The 16,917-nt window shown below is 45.5% G+C and overlaps 1 protein-coding gene across 2 annotated transcripts in view; it reads left to right on the top strand.

Annotated features, from left to right (window-relative positions):
* Positions 1-16,917, top strand: part of LOC141132458 (uncharacterized) — a 211,574-nt gene that overhangs the window by 174,927 nt on the left and 19,730 nt on the right. For both annotated transcript variants that reach the window (XM_073620848.1, XM_073620847.1), the window contains one exon: positions 9,080-9,166. In XM_073620848.1, coding sequence (XP_073476949.1) covers positions 9,080-9,166 — 87 coding nt within the window. The remainder of the gene's footprint in view (positions 1-9,079; positions 9,167-16,917) is intronic.

Below are 16,917 nucleotides of genomic sequence, written 5' to 3'. Positions count from 1 at the left end.
TACTGAGCTAGATGAAGGCAGTAACGTGAGCACGGACAGAGGGGGTGCCCAAGAAGGACAGCAATCTGGCAGTCATGCTCCCCTTGCTGCAGCATACTGCCAGGTTTGCTCCAGTGATGAGGAGGGAGGGGATGATGAGGTCACTGACTCAACGTGGGTGCCTGATAGGAGAGAGGAGGAGGCACATCACCAACGAGGCAGGATGCCCTCCAGGGGCCAGCCTAAGGGCAGCACACTGACTGCATCACACCCCAAAGCTCCGCATGTGCAGGGCGCTGCAGTCTCTGCGCGTTATTTAAAAAGTTATTTGGTGTGGGCCTTTTTTGAGACGAGTGCATCAGATCGCACCGCTGTTATTTGCAACATATGTCTCAAGCGTATCTAGCGTGGCCAAAACATCTCCCGCTAGGGCACCACATGCTTGACCAGACATATGTTGACCTGCCATGCAGTTCGTTGGCAAGCTTATTTAAAAGACCCACACCAAAGAACAAAGAGGACCTCTCCCTGCTCCTCATCAGCTGAGATCTCCAACCCCACTATACCTTCAGTCCTCTCTGAGACCTGCACTGAGAGGAATGAAGGTGTAGAATTAGGTGTGTCACAGCCAAGTACTTGTGGGCAATCTGCTTTCGGTACACCGACGTCAGATTGAACTAGGCAAATTTCCCTGCCCCAGCTGCTGCACCGCCGAAAGAAGTTCGCTCCTAGCCATCCACATGCCCAGCGGTTGAATGCTAGCTTGGCAAAATTGCTAGAACTTCAACTGCTGCCTTTTCAGTTGGTAGACTCTGTCCCCTTCCGTGAGTTTGTGGAATGTGCGGTTCCTCAGTGGCAGGTACCCAAACACCACTTTTTCTCACAGAAGGCGATTCCAGCTCTCTGTGGAAGGCAATGTCTTAGCCTCACTGGACAGGGCGGTCAGTGGTAAGGTGCATATTACCGCTGACTCATGGTCCAGCAGGCATGGACAGGGACGTTACCTAAGTTTCACTGCGCATTGGGTGACTCTGCTGGCAGCTGGGAAGGATGCAGGACAAGGTGCAGTAGTGTTGGAGGTTGTTCCGCCACCACGCCTCCAAAATGCTAATGATTGTGACACACCTCTCTCCTCCACCCCCTCCTCTTCTTCTTCCTCCATGGCCTCTTCCTCGGAACCAGCGGTGCTCCGTAGTCGTTCAAGGGGCTACGCAAGTACGCAGGCCAAAAGATGCCATGCGGTGCTTGAGCTGGTGTGCTTGGGGGACAGGAGCCACACTGGGGCAGAGGTTCTGTCAGCTCTGCAGGGGCAGGTTCAGAGGTGGTTGAAGCCACGCCAACTTAAGGCAGGAATGGTGGTTTGCGACAATGGCACCAACCTCCTCTCTGCCCTCCGACAGGGACAAATGACCCATGTGCCCTGTTTGGCTCACGTCCTTAACTTGGTGGTGCAGCGGTTCTTGGGCAGGTACCCGGGCTTACAGGATGTCCTGAGGCAGGCCAGGAAAGTCTGTGTGCATTTCCGCCGGTCATGTAATGCCAGTGCTCGGCTGACGGACCTCCAAAAGGAGTTTAACCTGCCCAAGAACCGCCTAATCTGTGACATGCCCACCAGGTGGAACTCAACGTTGGCCATGCTGCAGCGGCTGCACACGCAGCAGAGGGCCATCAATGAGTACCTGTGCGACTATGGCACCAGGACAGGGTCAGCGGAGCTTGTTTTTTTTTCCCCACGCCAGTGGGCCATGATCAGGGATGCATGCACTGTCCTGTCACCATTTGAAGAGGCCACGAGGATGGTGAGCAGTGACAGTGCATGCATCAATGACACTGTCCCCCTTGTCCACCTGTTGGAGCACACGCTGCGTGGAATAATGGACAGAGCACTTGAGGCAGAACAGAGGCAGGAAGAGGAGGACTTCCTTAGCTCTCAAGGCCTCCTTTATCCAGACAGTGTTCCTGCGTGCCGGCCGATCACACATGAAGAGGACGAGGACGAGGACAAGGAGGAGGAGGAGGAGGATTGTGTCAGTATGGAGGTGGAGCCTGGCACACAGCATCAGCAGCAGTCTTTAAGGGATCAGTCCCAAGAAACACATGGACTTGTACGTGGCTGGGAGGAGGTGGCTGCGGACCATGTCGTCCTTAGTGAACCAGAGGACTCCGGAACGAATGCCTCAGCAAACCTACGCTGCATGGCCTCCCTGATCCTGCAAAGCCTGCGTAAGGATCCTCGTATTCGTGGTATCAAGGAGAAGGACCAATACTTTCTGGCAACCCCCCTTGATCCACGTTACGAGGGTAAGGTTGCGGACCTTATCTTGCCATCGCAGAGGGAGCAGAGAATGAAACATCTTCGGGAGGCCTTGCAGAAAGGTCTGTGCAATGCGTTCCCAGAGACTGGGAGGTTACAAACTCCTGTTTCTGGACAACGTGTTGCTGAGGCTTCGGTCAGTCAAAGAAGGAGCGGTGGAGAAGGTGGCCGTCTGACCGATGCGTTCAGACAATTTTTTAGTCCGCAGCCCCAAGGTATGATCGGTTCCAGCAACCATCGCCAGCGTCTGTTTTACATGGTGCAGGAATACCTAGGGGCAAGATCTGACTTGGACACCTTTCCCACCGAAAATCCTCTGGGTTACTGGGTCTTGAGGATGGATCACTGGCCAGAGCTTGCACAGTATGCAATTGAGCTACTGGCCTGTCCTGCATCCAGCGTTCTTTCGGAACGCACATTCAGTGCTGCTGGAGGCTTTGTAACCAATCACAGGGTGCGTCTGTCCACCGACTCGGTCGATCGACTGACCTTCATAAAAATGAATCAGTCTTGGATCACCGCCAGCTACCAAGCACCTGATGCTGATGTAATCGAATCATTTTTAAAAAAATCTCAGATCCCTTCAAAGACTGCCTATGCTGATGCTGAGTGACTATCCTGAGTAATTATCCTCTTCCTCCTCAATGATCACGCTGATAGCTTGTAAGAACATTTTTGGTTCTGGGCGCCACCACCAGTGCCTAAGGCCCAATTTTTCAGCCCCTGTTTAACAGGGGTGTGTAATTACAATTTTTGATACAATACTTTGCAGCGGGGATCGTTTCTGCGTTCCAACTAGAGTATCTGTGAGGGGTTGGAGTGTTGTGGCACCAGCACCAGTGCCTAAGGCCCAATTTTTCAGGGGCGTGTAACAGGGACGTGTAATTACATTTTTTGATGCAATACTTTGCAGAAGGGCTCGTTCCTGCGTTCCAACTATAATATCTGTGAGGGGTTGCAGTGTTGTGGCGCCAGCACAAGTGCCTAAGGCCCAATTTTTCAGCCCCTGTTTAACAGGGGTGTGTAATTACAATTTTTGATGCAATACTTTGCAGCAGGTCTCGTTTCTGCGTTCCAACTAGAGTATCTGTGAGGGGTTGCAGTGTTGTGGCACCAGCACCAGTGCCTAAGGCCCAATTTTTCAGCCCCTGTTCAACAGGGGCATGTAATTACAATTCTTGATCTAATATTTCACAGAGGGCCCGTTTCTGCGCCCACCAAGAGCGAGTGAGGACTTACAGTGTTGTGGCACTAGCACCACCACCACCAAAGGCCCAACTTTTCTGCCCCTGTTCAACAGGGGCATGTAATTACAATTCTTGATCTAATATTTCACAGCAGGGCCCTGGGAGGGCTTACAGTGTTGTGGCCACAACAACACCTAAGGCCCAAATTTCTGCTGAGTATATAGGGCAGGCCCCTACTTTCAAACATCCAACTTACAAACGACTCCTACTTGCAAACGGAAGGAGACAACAGGAAGTGAGATGAAATCTACCCCTAGGAAGGGAAATTCTCTCCTGTAAGAGTTAATATGGGAAAAATGTTTCTCCTTTCCACTGATGCTTTATCACCAATCCTTGTTTCACAAAAAACCCCAAATTTTCAAAAAACATTTGTCATTGGGACAAAAAATGAGGTGAAATCTTCTGAAGAGGAGCACAGACAGCAAAACAAATGTCACAGAGGTGATAACCCTTCCCTATGTTTTCCAAAAAGCTTAAAATAGATTTTTTGGCTGGAGCTAAACACGTTAAAAATGTACCAGTTCAAAATTACAAACAGATTCTATTTAACAACAAACCTACAGTCCCTGTCTTGTTTGCACCGCCTGTATACTGCTGTTCAGAGTATATAGGGCCTGGTGGCCCCGCGCCTTTCCTTTTTTTAAATTAGGTGCGGGGTTCCCCTTAATATCCATACAAGACCCAAAGGGCCTGGTAATGGACTGGGGGGTACCCATGCTGTTTGTCTCACTGATTTTCATCCATATTGCCAGGACCCGACATTACATTAAAGCCGCAAGCAGTTTTAAATGACTTTTTTTTCTTTAAAAATGACATTTTGTGCAGGGACTGTTCTAAACACGGGAAACACGCGCCACTTTACAGGCATACTATAGACACCCCCCAGGTACGATATTTAAAGGAATATTTCACTTTTTTTTTTAACTTTAAGCATCATTAAAATCACTGCTCCTGAAAAAACGGCAGTTTTTAAAAGTTTTTTTTTGCATTGATACATGTCCTCTGGGGCAGGACCTGGGTCCCCAAACCCTTTTTAGGACAATACCATGCAAATTAGCCTTTAAAATGAGCACTTTTGATTTTGAACATTCGAGTCCCATAGACATCAATGGGGTTCTAACGTTCGTGCAAATTTTCGGTCCGTTCGCAGGTTCTGATGTAAGCTGAATCGGGGGGTGTTCGGCTCATCCCTAATCCTTGGTATAGAAGACATTGAAAGTTTAAAGGTAAAGTAGAGATAGTATTATTCTAGCCAGGGGAGCAGAGAAGGAGGAAAAACTGATGGCATCCTTGGGATTAATTACTTATTATTATCATGATTGTAGTGATAGATCAGTACCAAAAAAAAAAAAAAACATTTGTGGGTCTGTCTGTATTCAGCACTTGAAACAAGTCGTCCTTGCTGAGAATCATTTATAGTTTAAACTTCGACAGCTGGTAATTGGCATTGTTCAGCTTTGCAATTGCAAACTTCACATCAGAACCACTTGCCATCTTTCAGCTGCTTGTATACAGTACTCACAGACTGACTGTACTCAGTTGCAGAATTCTCTTTCCAGTGCCTTGGTGCTGCTGGGTTTGCTGGGCACATAACCTGTTGTCGGAGTATTGATATTATGCGCTGGAAGCTTCTTGTATACAGCATACAGCTTTACTTTTATGGAGAAATATAAAAACATGTCTTTTCATGGAACAGGAACAAGGAGCATACAACTACACACACTTAGGAAGGCACTTCCTCTGATTACATTACCATAGAATACACACTATAAAACTGCAGTGCCACCTACTGGTATAGATAGGTATAATGTGTGTATATATATATATATATATATATATATATATATATATATATATATATATATATATATATAGCGCTGGTAGATTTTCAATCTACTGCTGATAGGTAAATTTAGTGGGTTATCTGTTTATACGTAGTCAGATTTGCCTCTGTTCCAGCTTGGCTGAGTTGCGTGTAGTTTCACACTGTGCCTGTGGGTGTCGTTGTCACCATGGGTCAGTGCTGGAAAGGCAATGCGTTGAAGTGTATGAGTGCTCCTCTGTCCCGGAGATAACTCGGTGGAGGTGGTCCTCCAAGTTGTATTCTGGGAGAGGGTATTTATGGGACAGACGCCATGTTTTAGGGGGGTTTTCATTCCACCTGCTGGCTCTCCTGGCCGACAGGTATGCACTAAGAGTATTACCTCATGGTCCTGCTGCGTGTGGGTGGGTCCAGAAGCCTGTCTGGGGCCTACCACGGCAGCAGAGGAATGGTCCTGGGCTGTCTATCCTATGTGAAGAAGCTGGACAACTGAGAAGATCCCAGGGGAGGACCTGTCATGGAAGGATCATGCAAAGTGCTGGTCTGGAGAGGGGCCTGGTGACTCAGTTGGAGGACGCATCCTAAAGTAATCCCACCGCATAGTACTGCCGGGTCAGCTTAAAGGTTCTAGTGCTGTGTTTGCTGTTCATCATAAACCATTACATCCTGTGGCAGAGGATTGTACGGGTTTTGTTCCAATCAAGTCTGTGGCAGAGACTTTTGTTCGTGCTGCGTACTGGCTGCTAGGTTAGTGAGAGAAACCTATCCAGGCGGGCAAAGATTCAGCTCTACAGAGAGAGTATATTCATCTACAAGCTTTCAATTCCTAATACTACACTAAGAAAAGGTATTTGAACTTCCCTGCAACTTTCCTTCTACCTCTTTCCTGCTACTTCCTTCAATTTATATTTATTAAAGCATTGGATAAGACACTCAAGTGTCCGGTGCCTACATTGTCTGGTGTTAAACTCAGCAGCTCCACCGAGAGTTATTGCTACATATATATATATATATATATATATATATATATATATATATATATATATATCAATACAAATCACAGTACAAAGCAACTTTACACTACTTGCTGTTGTTCTTCTTCCAATAATTGTCAGGTGTAGAGATGTAGAGACAGACTGGACCGCATTATCAGGTGTAGAGGCAGCAGAACTTGAGAGCAAGTTAGCCTAGATGTGCGTCCAAGGGCATTAAGGGACAGGCAAATGTAGGGGTAATCCAGAGGGCTTGACTTTTGAGGACTTATAGTTCTGCAAGCCTTTACATAGGAACAGGAGTCCTTATGGAGAGAGGGCCACTAAAGCCCATGAGAAACCAAAGAAAAAGTTTTAGTAATCCCTGGGTGCCCAGTCGTCTTAGAGCCATGTGCTTCTGAAAACACATTAAGCCTAAGGTGGAGGAGAACAAACAGCTTCCAGGGGGTAGATTGGGTGGAGCACTAGACTGAGCCTTCAAAAGGTCAGGCGAAAAGTCCCCCATTACTTGTGCTGTAGGTAAGATATTGTGAAACTTAGAGGAAGTTTCCAGACAGCGGGTAAGTAAGTTTGGCCTCTTGCAGGAAAAGATTCAGACTGTGGCAATTGGCTGGAGAGGTGGCCTGTACAGGATTCAATAAACGTGTCAGTGTCTTTTGCTAAAACAGAGTCATATAAAGGCAAATGGTTATGCAAGCTGGAGACACACTTGGAAAAATTGTCATGATCAAGATAGGACTGTAATAAAGGCACATGGTTGATACTGGCCACAAAAGAGTTACAAATGGGCAACAGTCAGCAGTTTTAATGCAGTTCTGGATACAGGTCTGGGACCAGGACCTAATCTTCCCTGTAACCCAATCTATGTGCAGGTTATGAAGTTTAAGCCAAGGATAACCTAAGATAAGGGAAAAGGCAGGAGATATTATGAAGTAGAAGCTGATTGTCTCCGTATAAATTTCCCCAATGGTTAGAGTAATAGGCACAGTGCATAAGGTGACTGGGCCCATGGACAAGGGAGAGTTATCAAGAGCTAAGACTGAAAAGGGTCTGTGCACATTAGTCAAGGGAATCTGTAGATGGTGTGCTAGGTCCCTATCAATGAAATTGCTAGAGGCACCAGAATAAATGAAAGCTGGGAGGTGATGAGAAAACTTGGCAGAACCAAGTTGTGCAGAAACAAATAGGCGCGCACTGAGCAAAGCAAACAGGTACTTGCGGGGTTGGCAGACAGGCAGAGTGGTTCAATGACACTCCAGGTAAAAGGAAGGCAGCGTTCAGAGAATAATTGATATCTGATCCAAGGTCATGCACAGAGAAATCCAATCTAGCAGGGCAGGGCAGACAAACAGACAGCTTGATCAGGTAGTACGCACTCTGAAACATTCTATCACAAGCATGAGACGGCAAGCTTAGCTAGCTTATAACACGTTTGGTCTCCACCCAGAGTCTGGTCACAATCAATCACCTTGTAGGATGCCACAGCCAAAAAAAACAAAAAAACAGGATGCTGGAATCAGCAGCTATGATGGAGCAGGAACGCACACACTCCTGACACACAATGCCAGGTAGAAACATGCACACATACAGGTAAAATGTCAGAGCTGATACACGCATAGTGTCAGGGTGAACACCAACACGAACACTGTTAAGGCAGACAAACACACACACACACACAATGTCAGACATATGCACAGTATGTAGGGGAAGAGAGATAGAGAAATAGACATATACACACAGTATGAGGGCAGACACACAGACATACAAACACTGTCAGCTTCACACCCCGCGCAGTGTCAGCACAAGCACACCCACAGTCAGCGCATATACAACACTCAGCACACAGACATACAACACAGTAGGAGCACACAGGGAATTCACATTTGGAAGACACAAATACCTTACTATACCAGTTGTTAATGTTTTGGTAAGTGTTGTTAGAAAAGCGTGGTTATATGGTGAAATATTTATTCTTGTTTTAAAAATTGCTTTGATATTTGTGTTTACATGTAATGCAGAATTTGCAACATGTTGAGGATTTCCTTGTTGTATTTCAGCAAGGTGGAAATCTGGGATATAGCCAGTTATGGTTTTTGCACAGTAGCAGTGTGATCAGTGACAAAAAAAAGTCAGGATAATCCTATGAATAGTTGCAGCATTAATCTCTCACGTGCAGTGGGCCATAACAGGGTGACATTTAGTCATTTAATAAATACACTGTCAAGACACATCACACTTGTGAAGAGCTACAGGAAGTCAGCATCATGTTATACCCAGATATATGAGGTTGTGCATGTGGGTCCCCAAAAGTATGGAGACAAATAATGTAACCCTGTGGCTTCCACAAACACAGTCATCCTTCATGAGCCATGTGCTAATATGGCCATAATACTGGAGAGTATACTGTATGTTGAAATCCAGATGGGTATTCTAACTGATTATCTGTGCATAAGCAAACATCTTTCATGCTTGTGATGTCCATTTGGCACTATTTAGCACACAGCTGTATGATTTTCAAGCAGCCATATTGTTACACTGTCACCCTCTATGTGTCAAAGACTTGCTATAACCATTGCTTGCAATAGAGTATTCTAAAATGCAACATAAGCCACACAACTAATAGCACAATTAAATAAAACACAACATTCTGAATTAGCCATACTGGGTTTGAACATGATTTGATAGTATATATAATAATAATCATTTGCTTTGTGGTCTATTATAGGTGGAAAAGCGGAAGACATGCACACTTTATCTTCAAAATGTGAAGAAATACAATATATATCTGTGTCTTTCAGAATGCAAAGTACAGGTATGCAGATTATAGTTTTTTTGTTAGGCAGTAGTGGTCAATAGTTTCTGTTCTTGCCTGGGAAAATGCTGAATTCATCCTGAACACCACAGGTTTATTCTGAAAAGCTAGAACCCAACATCTGTGGTGTTTAAACGTTTTGAATTTGGTGCACAAAAAGGTGCTAAAAACCTTGTACTGTATGAGCATAGCGGTAACTATACACACAGCTCCTTAAAGCTAGCAGGGGTCTATATGCATTGTTAAATGATAAATTGATACAGGGATGGTTTATAATTTGGCAATGATTGTCACCAAAATTACATAGAAAGATCCCCACAGCTGTGGGGGTTATATAGTAATTATAAGGGCTTTTTTTCTCAGATAATAGGTGCTGGAACTTCCACCTACTGAGTCACTTCTTGTCTCTGCCCCCTACCCACCACAGAGCAACATCTCTTGGTTCCACCGCTTACCCACCTCCTAGCACCGTCTCTATCAGAGAATACAGAGCCAAGTATGATTATGTCATGCTATGCTAAAGTAATTTGTATGGAAATTGGTAATGATAACAAGAAAAGCAGTACAATAGATTCCCTGCAGCCGGAAGCAATATACCCCCCCCCCCCCCCCCCCCAGCAACATAGAACCCCAGCAACAAAATATCATCACAGCAAAAATAGACCCCCGGCAGCAAGACCAGATCTCCCAGTGGCCAGCATCAATAGACTCTCCAGCAGCCAGAAACAATAGACCCCTCCTTTAACAGTAGATCCCTTTCAGCAGCAGTTGACCCCCCCAGCAACATAACCTCACCAGCAACAATAGATCCCCCACAAGCAACAATAGACCTCCCCAGCAACAATAGGCCACCACACAAAAACAGATCCCCTCCAGCAACAATAGATCTTCCAGCAGCCAGCATCAGTAGTCCCTCCAGCACAACCCAGCACCCCTTGCCATTAGATACATTCAGTGCTGGAGGTGCCGGAACTGCGTTCCACCGCGTTCCCGCTGAAAAAGAGCCCTGGTAATTATAAATGTAAAAAACATGGAGTGGGGCTCCAATTAATATTTCAACCATACCCTTATCTAGACATGCAACCTGGGTGAACAAAAAAGGTAGAGCAGCAAGCGAGCCCCCTCTGTGTATCATACTAGGACATATGCCTTTCCACATGGGGAATACCTTGCAGGCTTCCTCCTCACCTTTGTGTGCTTCAAAAAAAAGGTGGGAGTAAAAGTAAAATGGGGCTTATGGTGGAATTTATAAGTTCACTTTATGTTAAGTGGGGTGACCAGATATTCGTCCCTCCCAGGGGAATGAGTACACTGAATTAAAAATTCTTTAACAGAAAAATATACATGATTTTAAAATAACGTTTAAGTTAAAAATGTCCCCAGAAGTACATTCAGTGTCAGTATCTTTCAGTAAAGTTGTCCAACAAAGCAATTCACATTAATCATAATGACCTGTCACCCGCCAATCTGTACACAGCACATGCCCGCCATTAAATCATAGGTTACCTGCTGCGGTACATTAAAATTACCACCGGAAATCCAGCGGAATACCACTGACCAAATTTGGTTAACAACATCACCCGGGATTGCAGGTGGTAATGCTTTAGCCAGGAGTATATTATTTACCAGTGGTCCGCATTCCATTACTATTGACTTCAGTGGTGTTCAGATTGGGGCTAAAGGTTTTGACAAATTTGGCCCTATTAGGTTGAACATTTAGTGAGTCAAACACAGAGATATTCAAGCAACTCTAAAACTGAGTAAATATATGGGGCTTCAAATGCCGACCCCACGTGTCCAGAGGACTGCACAATAGCTTAGGGCACGTTTGCATAGATACGTTACAGATGCATGAGGTAAAAAGTGTGTTTGCTGCTACTACAACATTATATTGCAACATCCCCAGGAAAATATCATCTAGTTGTGTAAATTGGGAATTAACATTAAAGTGATTACATAGTTACATAGTTACATAGTAGGTGAGGTTGAAAAAAGACCTCAAAGTCCATCAAGTCCAACCTATGTGTGTGATTATATGTCAGTATTACATTGTATATCCCTGTATGTTGTGGTCGTTCAGGTGCTTATCTAATCATTTTTTTAAACTATCCATGCTCCCCATTGAAACCACCACCTGTGGAAGGGAATTCCACATCCTTGCCGCTTTTACAGTAAAGAATCCTCTACTCAGTTTAAGGTTAATCCTAATTTCTTCTAAATTTTAATGAGTGGCCATGTGTCTTATTAAACTCCCTTCTGCGGAAACGTTTTATCCCTATTGTGTGGTCACCAGTGTGGTATTTGTAAATGGAAATCATATCCCCTCTCAAGCGTCACTTCTCCAGAGAGAACAAGTTCAGTGCTTCAACCTTTCTTCATAACTAATATCCTCCAATCCCTTTATTAGCTTTGTTGCCCTTCTCTGTACTCGCTCCTTTTCCAGTACATCCTTCCTGAGACTGTTGCCCAGAACTGGACAGTATACTCCAGGTGAGGCCGGACCAGATTCTTGTAGAGTTGGAGAATTATTGCTTTATCTCTTAAGTTAATCCCCTTTTTAATGCATGCCAATATTCTGTTTGCTTTGTTAGCAGCAGCTTGGATGCCATTGCTGAGCCTATCATCTACTAGGACCAGGGCCGGGACAAGGGGTGGGCAGGAGGGGAAGCTGCCCTGGGCGCAATGGTTTACTTTAGGGATGGGGATGCCTACCTTCTGTTCCAAGGCTGACAGCAGCAGTGATTTTAACAAGGGAGTGATTGCTGGGTATAGGATCTCGTAAGCTTGCACAACATGAATGGGGGGGGGGGTTGCCATCTTTGCCCTGGGCGCTGGATGACCTTGTCCCAGCACTGACTAGGACCCCCAGGTCCTTTTCCAACCTATATTCCTACAGAGATCCCTCCCCCCAGTGAGTAGATTGCATTCATATTTTTGCCACCCAAATGTATTATTTTACATTTTTCCACGTTAAACCTCATTTGCCATGTAGTTGCCCACCCCATTAATTTGTTCAGATCTTCTTGCAAGGTTTCTACATGCTGTGGAGAAGTTATTGCCCTGCTTAGCTTAGTATCGTCTGCAAATACTGAGATTGAACTGTTTACTTCATCCTCCAGGTCGTTTATGATCAAATTAAATAGGAACGGTTCCAGCACAGAACCCTGGGGGACCCCACTTTCCACCCCTGACCATTCCAAGTACTCATTTATCACTACCTTCTGAACTCGCTTTTGTAGCCAGTTTTCAATCCATGTACTCACCCTATGGTCCATGCCAATGGACCTTACTTTGTACAGTAAACGTTTATGGGGAACTGTGTCAAATTCTTTTGCAAAATCCAGATACACCACATCTACGGGCCTTCCTTTATCTAGATGGCAACTCACCTCCTCATAGAAGGTTAACAGATTGGTTTGGCAAGAACGATTCTTCATGAATCCATGCTGATTACTGCCAATGATGCCGTTTTCATTACTAAAATCTTGTACAGTATATAGTCCCTTATCATCCCCTCCAGCAGCTTGCATACTATTGCCCTTTTTTAAATATTGGTACTACATTGGCTTTTCTCCAATCAGCTGGTACCATTCCAGTTAGTAGACTGTCAGTAAAAATTGGGAACAATGGTCTGGCGATTACTTGACTGAGTTCCCTAAGGACCCTCGGGTGCAAGCCATCTGGTCCTAGTGACTTATTAATGTTAAGTTTTCCAAGTCTATCTCTAATTCTGTCCTCTGTTAGCCATGAGGGTGCTTCCTGTGATGTGTCATGAGGATAAACACTGCAGTTTTGGATACTGAAGCTCCCCCCGATTCCCTTGTGAAGACTGAGGAGAAGAATAAATGTAATACCTTCGCCATCTCCCCATCCTTTGTAACCAGATTTCCTTCCTCATTCTTTATGGGGTCAATATGGTCTGTCCTCCCTTTTTTACTGTTTAAATACTTAAAGAATTTCTTGGGATTTTTTTTCTCTCCTCCACTATGTGCCTTTCGTGTTCTATCTTAGCCGCTCTAATTGCACTCTTACATTTCTTGTTGCATTCTTTGTAAAGTCTAAATGCTGATAATGATCCCTCAGCCTTGTGTTTTTTGAAGGCCTTTTCTTTTGCTTTTATATGCATTTTTGCATTGGAGTTAAGCCATCCAGGACTTTGTTCGCTTTGTTAAATTTATTTCCCAATGGTATGCACTGGCTCATGCCCTTATTTAAAGCAGAGGTTCACCCAAAAATGGAACCTCCACTTTTCTGAACCCTCCCCCCCTCCGGTGTCACATTTGACACCTTTCAGGGGGGAGGGGGGTGCAGATACCTGTCTAATACAGGTATCTGCACCCACTTCCGGGAATAGACTCCCGCGGGAGTCATGCCCACTCCCGCACCCCCTGCTGTCTTCTGGGAAACACACAGGTCCCAGGAGATAGCGGGGACCAGTTAAGATGCGCAGCGCGACTCGCGCATGCGCAGTAGGGAACAGGGAAGTGAAGCCACAATGATTCACTTCCTGATTCCCTCACCAAGAATGGTGGCGGCAGCAGCCGAGAGCCGAGCGATTGATCGGCTTAGGCTGCCAACATCGCTGGACTCCAGGACAGGTAAGTGTCCATTTATTAAAAGTAAGCAGCTGCAGTTTTTGTAGCTGCTGGTTTTTAATATTTTTTTTGTAGGTGGACTCCCTCTTTAATATGCTCTTAAAACAAACCCATCTCTCCTCCGTGTTCTTTGTTCCTAAGATTCTATCCCAATTAATATCTTCTAGCAAGGTTTGTAGTTTAGGGAAGTTAGCTCTTTTGAAATTCAGTATCTTTGTATTCCCCTTATGTCTCCTATTTGTGTGTTTTATACTGAAGCTAATTGACCTGTGATCGCTGTTTCCTAATTTTGCCCTTATTTCCACATCCGTGATCAGGTCTGTATTGTTGGTAATCAGTAGGTCTAATAACGCTTTGTTTCTAGTTGGTGCGTCTACCATCTGACCCATGAAATTGTCCTGCAAGACATTTTGGAACTAGCGAGCCTTAGACAAATGCGCGTCCCCCATTATGATGACACTTCCCATCTTTGCTGATAGTCCAAATTCTGATAGGAGGTCTGTCTCCCCCTCCTCCCTCAGGTTAGAGGGCCTATAGCATATAGTATTATTTTCCCCTTAGTTTCATCCCTTTGGAGTTCTATCCATAAGGATTCCACCTCCTCCCTAGCTCCCTTAGTGATATCATCTCTCTCATTCACTTGTACATTATTATTGATATACAGGCATACCTCTCCCCCTTTTTACCCTCTCTATCCCTGCGATAAAAGGATAACCCTTGAATGGTTACAGCCAATCATGAGAGCTGTTGAACCAAGTCTCTGAAATTCCCACAAAATCTAAATCCTCCTCGTACTATAGTAACTCTAGTTCTCCCATCGTGTCCGCCAGGCTCCGGGTATTGGTGAACATGCCACATAGTTTAGACCGGTCGCATACTGTCCTCTTATTGGGTGTTCCGAGATTGCAAATAGGACTTGTTACTATACTTACCTTGGGTTTATGTGCTTTAGTCAACCTACCACAAATGCCCCCAATACTACCCTCTGGAATATTTTCTACGCTGACTATCTCTACCTCTGGTCCCTCCCCCTCCTCACCTAGTTTAAAAGCCCCTCTAACTTTTCGGCCATCTTCACTCCCAGCAGATCTGCACCCTCCTCATTTAGGTGCAGTCCGTCCCTTCTATAGAACTGGCAACTGAGAAGTCAGGCCAGTTCTCTATGAATCCAAACCCTTCCTTACTACACCAGCTCCTCATCCACTTATTTACTTTCCTAATCTTTCTCTGCCTTTCTGATGTGGCTTGAGGTACCGGTAGTATTTCTGAGAGGTCATTTTACTCAATTTAGCTCCTGAGTCCCTAAGATCGTTCTTTAGGACACTCCATCTGCCTCTGACTTTGTCATTGGTGCCAACATGCACCATGACAGCCAGGTCTTCCCCAGCCCCTTCCAGTAATCTTTTCACCAGATCCATGATGTGAAAAACCCGAGCGCCCGGTATACAGCATACTGTGGTGCTGGCCCCTGCCGGCACCTGATGGGTACGTTCCCGGCTCTCCTTTAGTATGGAGGGTCTTCTCAGCGATGACAGTTGTTTCCCTAGATTCAGAACCTGGGCTTCCAGGGAAACAATGTGCTTACATTTTGCACAGCAGTATTCGATCAGATGATCAAGGAATGCAGACATGCCGCAAGATGTACATCACAACCGCCGGGCATCGTAGCTACTAATTTAATGGGGATTGGGGATTATACCTTGTCCATATTAACTAATAACTAGCTTCCTGTCACTAATACTCAACACTCAACAATACACAGGTACTCAACAATACAATACACATGTACTCACAGCTCACGTGTACTTGCAGCCCACTTGTACTCGCAGCCCACTTGTACTCACAGCCCATGTGCACACGCAGCCCACATGTACTCACAGTCCATGTGCACTCGCAGCCCACGTGCACTCACAGTCCACGTGACTTACAGTCCAAGTGCACTTGCAGCCCACGTGCGCTCGCAGTCCACGTGCACTCTCAGTCCACGTGCACTCGCAGCCCACATGCACTCACAGCCCACATGTACTTGCAGTCCACATGCACTCGCAGCCCATGTGTACTCGCAGTCCACGTGCAATTGCAGCCCACATAGACTCACAGTCCACATGCACTCACAGTCCATGTGGTTGTAAAGGTAGTAGTTTTTTTATCTTAATGCATTGCTAAATTAAGGTAAAAAACCCTTCTGTGTTCAGCTCCCTTTTCAGCTCCTCCCTAACTACTTACTTGAGCCTGATCTCAAACCAACGCTATGCCAAAGAGCAGCAGCTCTCTCCTCTCTCTCTGGACACAGAGGCAGCAGCAGTGGTAGCCATTGGCTCCTGCGGCTGTCAATCAAATCCTGTGAGAAGGGAATAGGGGGCAGGGATGAGCCACGCTGTGCTTGTCAATGGAGCCTGGCTCAGGATCAAGCCCATATGGGTGCCCTCATAGCATGCTAAACTTGCCATGTTGGCACTTGGAAGGGGGAGGAGTCAGGAGCACCCTCAGGGGACCCCAGAAGAGGAGGATCAGGAACATTCTGTGCAAAACCATTGCACAGAGCAGGTAAGTATAACATATTTGCTATTTTTTTTTTAAATTACCTTTACAATCACTTTAAGATTATATCTGGAAGGGTATGCATAGGCAGGAATCAGCGTGATGGAATCCTTTTGCCATAATTAAAGTGGAAGTAAAGTCCACTTTTTAACTTGTACATACAGATAAGCCTATAATAAGGCTTACCTATAGGTACAGTGAATATCTCCTAAACTTGCACTGCTTAGGAGATATTCACACAGCAAGCAGCTGGTGACCTCATCGGCACATGCGTTCTGAAGGGATGGGCTCCCTCACGCAGGAACGAGAGTGATGTCATCGCCGCCCCGGCCATTCATACAGCTGGAGCCTGTGAAGGAAGGAAGGAAGACTGGGTGAAGAAGGAAGCCCCAGGGAGTTGTGACAGTGCTGCGCTGGATGGCTCTGTGTACGGGTAAGTCTGTCATAATGTGCTAGTATGTGGTGCACACTAGTACATTATGACTTACACCTGCAGGGGGCCCGCATTTTTAAAAAAAAAAATTATTTCACTTTTTCCATAAACACAATGCATAAGCATTGTGTTAACAATTCCTGCTACAAGTACCCCTCTGTTGCAGGAGAAGAAGTCCAGGA

This window comes from Aquarana catesbeiana, linkage group LG03 (genome assembly GCF_042186555.1).
Source record: "Aquarana catesbeiana isolate 2022-GZ linkage group LG03, ASM4218655v1, whole genome shotgun sequence".
NCBI lineage: Eukaryota > Metazoa > Chordata > Amphibia > Anura > Ranidae > Aquarana > Aquarana catesbeiana.
This window is presented reverse-complemented; position numbering and strand designations above follow the sequence as displayed.